Source organism: Octopus bimaculoides, chromosome 2 (genome assembly GCF_001194135.2).
Source record: "Octopus bimaculoides isolate UCB-OBI-ISO-001 chromosome 2, ASM119413v2, whole genome shotgun sequence".
In the NCBI taxonomy this organism is placed as follows: Eukaryota; Metazoa; Mollusca; class Cephalopoda; order Octopoda; family Octopodidae; genus Octopus; species Octopus bimaculoides.
In genome coordinates, this window is record NC_068982.1 from 67448555 (window position 1) to 67457332 (window position 8778).

General features: G+C 38.0%; 1 protein-coding gene across 1 annotated transcript; it reads right to left on the reverse strand.

The window, feature by feature from the left end:
• Nucleotides 1-3320: 3320 nt before the first annotated feature.
• Nucleotides 3321-6073, reverse strand: LOC106884466 (39S ribosomal protein L54, mitochondrial). The gene is made up of 2 exons (XM_014935871.2): nucleotides 5925-6073; nucleotides 3321-3745 (listed from the first exon to the last, which is right to left on the reverse strand). The coding sequence occupies exons 1-2, from the start codon at nucleotides 6040-6042 to the stop codon at nucleotides 3492-3494; spliced, it is 372 nt and encodes a 123-aa protein (XP_014791357.2). The 5' UTR covers nucleotides 6043-6073; the 3' UTR covers nucleotides 3321-3491.
• Between the last annotated feature and the right edge of the window lie 2705 nt (nucleotides 6074-8778).

Consider the following 8778-nt stretch of genomic DNA (forward strand, 5'->3'; position numbering starts at 1 on the left):
GTGTGTGTGTGTATGTTTGTGTTTGTCTCCCAACATCGCTTGACAACCGATGCTGGTGTGTTTACATCCCTGTAACTTAGTGGTTCAACAAAATAGACTGATAGAATAAGTACTAGGCTTACAAAGAATAAGTCCTGGGGTTGATTTGTTCGACTAAAGGCGGTACTCCAACATGGCCGCAGTCAAATGACTGAAACAAGTAAATGAGTATATATCTATTATAACTTGGCAATGAATGACTGGCTAGGATGATTTTCTTATAGAATTTGGACCAATCTAAAGAAGTAACTCTTTCTTAAAGCTTCAAGTATAGAGTAAGTTTCAGAAATTGTGGAGGAGAGTGAGTTCCAGATAAGAATAACTTTGATTAAGAAAAAGTCTTGCACTTGTGCTTAAGTGTTTGGGCATCTGCCCTGCACCACAAGTACCTCAAAAAATGCTACACTGATAATACCACTGCACACATTTCAGCCCAAAATGAATACCAAGCCCTAACTGTACACACATAACCAGAAAACTCTTGTTGTTTTACAATACTCCACAGACCATTTGGTGCCTAGGGACAACTCTTGATTTTACTCTTGTTCAGTTCATTTAATTTCGTTTTTTTTTTCAAGAATCACAAGCTGGATGTATTTTTCCACCTCCAATAAAAAAGAAAAAAGCAAATTTTCTTCTATACTGCATGCTCTGGGGATTGTAGGGTTATATAATCAAGCTGTTATATAATATTCCTGACTCCACCCACCCCCTTGTCAGAAAACAGCTATTATGAACATAGAAAGAAATTATACATTAATACCTATTTTCGTAAGTAGTTGTATCCGTAAAAATTTTATTTGCAAAGAGCAGAAATTGAAAGAAGATATATGAAATGGATGTGTGTGTGTGTGTGTGTGCGTGCATGCTTGCACGTGTGTGTTTACGATAGTTGATTTATGGAAAAGATTATGTTAAATTTTTGAAATGCAAATATGTGAATGAAAATTAAGTTTAGACCTCTACATGGTAGCTAGACCTGGCAGAAATAGCAGCCAAATCTCCCTCAAAACACCCTACTGTCTTAATCCGACAATTCTGCCTATTATGTAGTTTGATGAAAGTTGTGGAGAGAGTCATAACCCAACTAATTAGGGAGAGAGTTAGTCTAGACGAGATGCAGTTTGGTTTTGTGTCAGGTAGAAGCACCACTGATGCTATATTTCTGGTAAGGCAACTGCAGGAGAAATATCTTGTCAAAGATAAACCTCTGTACTTGGCTTTTGTTGCCTTGGAGAAAACTTTTGACAGAGACAACTGATCCCTTATCTAGAGAGAGATGAGTGGTTGGTGAGAGCCGTACAAGCCTTGTACAGGAATGCTACCAGTAAAGTGAGGGTGGGCAACGAGTACAGCGAAGAATTCAGGGTACAAGTAGTTCACCAAGGATCGGTGTTTATCCCCCTCTTATTCATCATCGTCCTCCAGGCTGATGACATTGCTCTTATAGCTGAATCACTACCTAAACTAGCGAAGAAGTTCCAGGTATGGAAGCAAGTCTAGAATCAAAGGGCCTTAGAGTTAACCTAGCAAAAACCAAAATCATAGTATGTAGGAAGGTAGACAAATCACAAATCCCTTCAGGTAGATGGTCCTCCTCAATCTGTAGAAAAGGTGTAGGTAGCAACTCCATAAGATGCACCCAGTGTAAGGTTTGGACACATAAAAGGTGCAGCAACATCAGAAGAAAGTTAACAGGGAAACTAACTTTTGTATGTGGAAGGTACACAGGTACAATAAACACAGAAAATATATTCCATCAACTGTCAGGAGGGCAAGCTAGAGGTAATAGATAGCTTCCATTATCTAGGTGACCAAGTTAGTAGTGGAGGTGGATGCTCTAAGAGCATAGCTGTGAGGATAAGATTAGGCTGGGCAAAGTTCAGAGAGCTCTTACCCCTGTTGGTAACAAAGGGCCTCTCTCTGAGTGAAAGGCAGATTGTTTGAAGCCTGTGTGTGAACAGCTATGCTGCATGGCAGTGAAACATAGGCTTTAACAGTTGAAGACATGCGTAGGCTTGAGAGAAATGAAGCCAGTATGCTGTGCTGGATGTGCAATGTCAGTGTGCATGTTCGACAGAGTGTAAGCATCTTGAAAGAAAAGTTAGGCATAAGACAAATTAGATGTGGTGTGCAAGAAAGACAACTGTGCTGGTATGGTCATGTGATACGTATGGACAAGGACTGCTGTGTAAAGAAGTACGATCTGTAACTGTGGAGGGAACCTGTGGTAGAGGTAGACCCAGGAAGACAAGGGATGAGGTGGTGAAGCATGATCTTCGAACTTTGAGCCTTATAGAGGCAATGACTGGCGATGTGTTGTGCTTGAGAGGACTCGTCAAGCCAAGTGCATTCATGCTGGTGGCATGTAAAGAACATCTTTTGAACATTGGGCCTGACGGAGGCAAAGTGGCCGAGTTCCTTTTGAGTATTGGGCTTCACGGAGGCAAGGTGGATGAGTTCCTTTTGTGCGTTGGGCCTCACAGATGCAAAGTGGCTGAGTTCCTTTCGAGTGTTGGGCCTCACGGAGGCAATGACCAAGACCTTTGGCATTATGTCGTGCTTGAGAAGAAAACCCATCAAGCCAAGCAAAATTGCAGTTGTGGCAAATACCGGTGTCGTGCTGGTGGCACGTAAACACACTCTGGTGTCACACAAATGGCACTCATACCAGTGGCATGTTAAAGTAACCATTACACTCTTGGAGTAGTTGGCATTAGGAAGGGCATCCAGCTGTAGAAAACCATGCCAAATCTGACTGGAGTTTGGTGCAACCTTCCAACATGCCAGCCCAGTCAAACCATCCAACCCATGCCAGCATGAACAATGGATGTTAACTGATGATATATATATGTATACATACACACACACAAACAGGCTTCTTGCAGTTTCCATCTATCAAATTCATTCACAAGACTTTGGTTGGCTCAAGTTTATAGTAGAAAACACTTGCCCAAGGTGTCATACAATGAGACTAAATCTGAAATCATACAGTTTGGAAGCAAGCCTGCACCTCATTGAGACCTATTTCCAGCAACACTATGGTACTGAGCCATCTTCAATTCTGTTTGACAGCCATAGATATTTATGAACTGAATGTAAACTCTTAGATATATAATGTTAACTCACAAAAAATTTGAGAGTAAGTAATTTGAGGAAATCACTTTTGTCATTAAACAACAAGAAAAGATGTCAATAGTGTTTATTTTTTCCCCTATTATTGCATATCCCAGTATTCTGCATCTCAAGCAGAAAGTGAAAAAAAGAAAACTTCACAAGAATGAAGTGAATAAATTAATTTATTGTTTTCTAAATATATCAAAACAAAATGAATTTTGCTTCTTAAACATACTGAATATCTAATGAAAAGTGTAATTTGAAGATATTACAAAAAAAAAAAAGAAAAAAATACAAACGTCTGCAAATATTGCAGAAATGTCCTTGGAATTTCATCACCTAGACCTTTTGAGTGACATTTTTCTAAGTCTACGCCAATATGCACGATCTTTTGGATCTAAGTCATCTAGTGTTGGTGGTGGACCTGTATTTAACTGCCACAACCAATCAGGATATTCATGATCTGCCTTGATTTCAATCCTATCACTATTTTCAACAATATTGGCACCACATACATATTTTAGAAGCTTGTCAACATCAGTTTCAACAGGGAGCTTTTCTTTCTTGACTGGCTGGGCAGACATTTTAACTGTGAAACAAAGAAACGAAAATCTTCATCAGCATCATCATCAAAAACATAAAACAAGGAAAATATCAAAATCATTAGAAATTGCATGGGTTAGATAGAATAGTTGTTCTTTTGCACTCTTTAAATATTTTTAAAGCTGATTTTCTTATGATAGAAACTAACTAGTGTGCTGAAAATGGATGAACTTAATCATGAATTTAAAACATTTCCATCTTTGATGATGAGAAGAACAATGGCTTCAAATTTTAGCACAAGGCCAACAACTTCATTGACCCCCAGTACTAAACTGGTACTTATTTTATTGACCCTGAAAGGATGAAAGGCAAAGTAACCTTGACAGAATTTGAACTCAGAATGCAAAGACAGACGAAATGCCATAAAGCATTTTGCCCAGTGTACTAACAATTCTGCCAGTTTATCACCTTAAGAATAATAATAATGACACAATGCAATATGAGAAATTTGAAGACACAAAACTATGACTTAGTAAATTCAAGAGTTTGACAATTTAGATTGTTTCATTCAGCCAATGTAAACGTTTTTTTTCTTTTTCTTTTTAACGTAAAGGTTTGAAAGTGAAATGCTAAGATTTTATTTAAAACATAGATACAGAAATTAAATCAAAGTAACAACTGGCTCCTAATCACCTAGACATGTGCAAAAACCCATTTTTTTAATAGTGGGGAATGTACTCTCCAACATAGGTTATTAGATTGAGACTGGAGAAGATTAGAACATGAAACATAATTAAAAGATAGACACAGAAGTTGGAAACTTTCCTTTGTTAGCAATATAATATCTATTTAGAAAAGAAAGATGACTGACTACTCATAGATTGAAATGAGTGCCAGGTAGATGGCAAAGTTGTTTTAAAAGAGCCTAGAGAATAAGGCCATGCAAAAAGCACTGGTGCTGGTGTCACATTAAAAGCACCCAGTACACTGTAAAGTGGTTGGCGTTAGAAAGGTCATCAAACTGTGGAAACCATGCAGAAACAGACAATGGAACTAGGTGCGGCTCTTGGCCTTACCAGCCCGTCCAACCCATGCCAGCATGGTAAACGAAGGTTAGATGATGATGAAGATGATGAATGGAGTGGAAGAAAGGTGATGATGAATGGAGCAGAGGAAAAGTGTAATATTAGGAGTCGAGACAATATGTAAGACAAGTTTAATTAGCTAAGAAAGTAATAAGAATAGTTTGGAGCCATAGCAATGAGAGGTATTTCAACTCTTAAAACAATGTTTTCATGTGGATCAGAACGCCATTGGGAAGATGGGTTCAAAATAACATTATCACAAGGCTTGGATGAGTGAAATGAAAGAGATACAGCAGTGTTACTACAGAATTAGGAATATGGGATAGTGAGGACCTATTTGGTAGAATCAACAATGAAACTAGTTATAAAAGATTAACACAAGCATGATTATTCGATCAAAAGAGAGAAGAGTCGAGACTCAAAACAATTAGCAGGTTACCAAGCTATGTTCATGGGTGACGGATTGCCTTATATACGATGAGAGGCGACTTAGTTATGCCTAAGGTTCCTAGATGCAAATCTTTTTAATGACAAGAATTTGGGACCAACATGTTCTATAAGTAAACTTAATCTCCAAGTCGTTAAGGAACTCCTCCAAATGTGTCAACACTAAAAATTAAAAACAAAAAAAAGACGAAAGTTTTAGTTACATAAAAACTTTCGTATCTCACTCTACTTATTTTCTTTTGTCAAAGCCTTAAATGTCAGCATCATGTTCTCATGTAATAGGATGCATTAAAAGGAGGTGTATTATGAATTTCAACATTTTTGGTCCACTGGTTTATGTTTTATAAACAACAAAATAGTTTTTACATCACTTATTTTCTTTTCTCCCCTCACCACATATATGAAAACATGCTACGATCTGGCCATGACAAAAATCAAAAAAGCTGGAAAAGTGACATACAACAAATTATGCCGCTTAACTATATTTTAGTTATATATATGTGTGTGTTTCTATACACACGTGTTTAATTCTTAACATGCCTATACAAGTGGGACCCTGTTTAACTTTCAATAACTTAAAGCTTAGATGACTCTAAGACGAGAAGCAGAAAACTTTAAATCTTTGATGTAAAAAGTAATGAAGCAATGAAGAATTTTTTCTCATGAATAAAAATAAACAGATATACCACTCACCTCCAGCTAGTTTCTTGGCATGTCTGATACACGCATAACTAAAAGGAGAATTAGGTAAAGCTCTTTTTGATTGCAATGTCAGACTACACAAAGCTAGTCGATGAAAGGTGACTGCCATTTTAACTTTGAGTGCGACGGAGTTATTTCCCATTTTCTTATCCACCTAATGTACCCAATATAAATTGTTTCCGCCTCATATGTATTCTATCATGTACACATACATATATATTTAAATGCATCAGCGTTAATAGATTTGTTTTCTTAAATTGAAACACTGGTCATCTCTTGGTATTCTAGCATCTCTCCACTTTTTATTTATATATTCATTTTGCATTTTAGTACATACGCCTCAGCAAATGAAACAGAACAGATTAAATATAAATAGGAAAGAATTGGTTTTGTAGACTTTTGTCTTAACTGAATGTGAAAAGAAAACGTAATTTCATTTCCATCTGAATGTACATCTTTTAGAACATTGTCATTTTATAAGATTTTGCTAGCAGACTACTAAACTATTTGTTGACTCCCTCCCCTCAATCACGATTCCTCCTTTATCAGCGTGGTGCTCCTTTGGAACCACAATTACTAACCTAGCTTTCGAGTTCCTCTTTCGATCCAAAACGGCTAGCCTCGAACAACTTACACAAAAAAACTCGAGATAATTGGGCCCCACTAAGTTTTTATTATTTTTTTTTATAAATATATACTTAGAAATTACTTATCAATTTCTAAGCTATTGTATTTTCTGAGAGTTAGTCTTTCTTATAAATTCCTGTCGTCTCTCCAGTGCCTTGATTTAATCTTCAGGAAACTCGAATGCTTGGTCAATGTCAAACTCTTCTCTGAGTCCCGCGACCAGGCTGCTTTGCCCAAACGGTTTGGGGATCTAGGTTTGCGCAAGTGCTCGTCTCTATTTCTTCCTTATTTTCTTTCCCCTTTTGATAGACAACATCCTTTCCTCTCCAACACGGACTAATTCCAACAGGATGATGGATGAAGCTCTATTACAATGGCAAGAGCTGGGTTTACCTGTTCCTGTACAAATTGAGGATAGACAGAAGAAGAGAATATGGGACAATCTGCGTTCAGGTGTCACTTCCAACTCTCTCCTTGATCAATCTGACCAATTTTCATGACATCGCCTACTTTCAACTAATGCAAAATTCTCGGGGAACTGGATTGATGCCCTGCCTGTGGCTAACATTGGAGGTCTACTCAGTCTAGATGAACTTCGCATCTCCATCCCACTCAGAGTGGGAGTTGGCATCTGTAGGAGACTGAGATGCTATTGTGGTAGGTCCCTTTGATCTCACAGGCCTTCACGGTCTGTCTTGCCGCCTAAATGCTAGTCTCTTCGCTCGCCACACCGAGCTAAACCTAATTATTAAGCGGGCCCAAGCTCGGATTAATATCCCCTCAGTTCCTGAGCCGATGGGATTATCCAGAAGTGATGGAAAATGACTAGATGGTCTTACCCTCTGTCCCTGGGTTAAAGATAGGGGTCTCATTTCGAACGCCACAATCTGCGACTCATTTGTTTCCGCTCACATTTTGGATGCTGTAATAAATGGGAGGGTCACTGCTACGGTAGCCGAACGGAACAAAGCTCTGAAGTATCGGGATCTGACAAACTGTGACGTTTGAGACGTTCGGAGGGACTGAGCCATTAACCTCGAAGTTCTTGTCAATGTTCGCAGCTCATGTCAGAGGATGTCTGTAAGGGAGCTTGGCCTTTTCAACGTCTTAACTTCGCCATCGCCCGTGGTAATGCTGCGAGCGTGCTGGCTTGCTTCTGTAGGTTCCGTCGAACCTTGTGGTGTAGGACCAGTTGAATCACTTGTGTTGAATTTGTAGTGGCACGAAATTATAGCCACCATTAAGGAAGTGCAATCTACGCATGCGCAAGGGACTTGTCTTCCCGGAAGCCTCTCGAGTGCGCATGCGTAGTAAACCAGTACTTAAAGCGCTTCGCGCATTTTCTAAGCCTCTTTGGCACGATGCCTTCGTTGTGACAACGACTTGCTCCTCTGGCATGCCTCAACGAAGCTCTTAATCTCCAGATGCTGATTACAAGTTAACCAGCGGCTACCAGGCTGAATGACACAGGTTTTGTAAAGCTAAGCATCACCAAAATAAAACTTATTTTATTACGTTGTTAATTGTTCACACCTGCCTTTGTTCTACTGTTTCCTAATATATATTTTTGTTGAAAGGTGATAGAGAGAGAGAGACTAAGTCTCAATGTTGCTATCAACCTTTTACACATTGTTGGCTTTTTTTTCTTTCTTCCCCACAAATGGTTTCAGTACAGTTTTAGCTGAAAGATTTGAAAGAAGTAAAAGAAGGTTCACCGGTAATTTTCTTTCATGTAAATAAATGTTTATGCTAATTTAAGAATTTGCCGGTTTTACTGAATTAAAGGAACTCACTCCTAAAATATTGCAAATGTTAGTCATACAAGTCAAATAATTTCTAAAACTACAAACTTATTGCAATTGGAAATTAACTTACCTTCACTTAATAAAAGTAATTAATAAACATTTATGTACAACAAGATAAAGTAATTAAACTACAGTTTTGAAACCTTTCGCAGTGAGATTTCAAACATGCGAAAAGTCTTATTTTCGTGACAGAAAAAAATAAATAAATAAAGGAGATAGCGCTAGCGTGCTTCACGGTTTAAATCACGAATATTTAAATTCATGAATTTCAAGTGTTTTATTATTTTTGTAATCTATATCTATAAAACTCAAAATGTGTGTGTGTGTGCTTTATATGCGTTTCCACATTTTTCATCCGATTTTTATGGAATCTTTTTATTAAATGGGAAATTTACCTAGGCAGGTCACTGCCA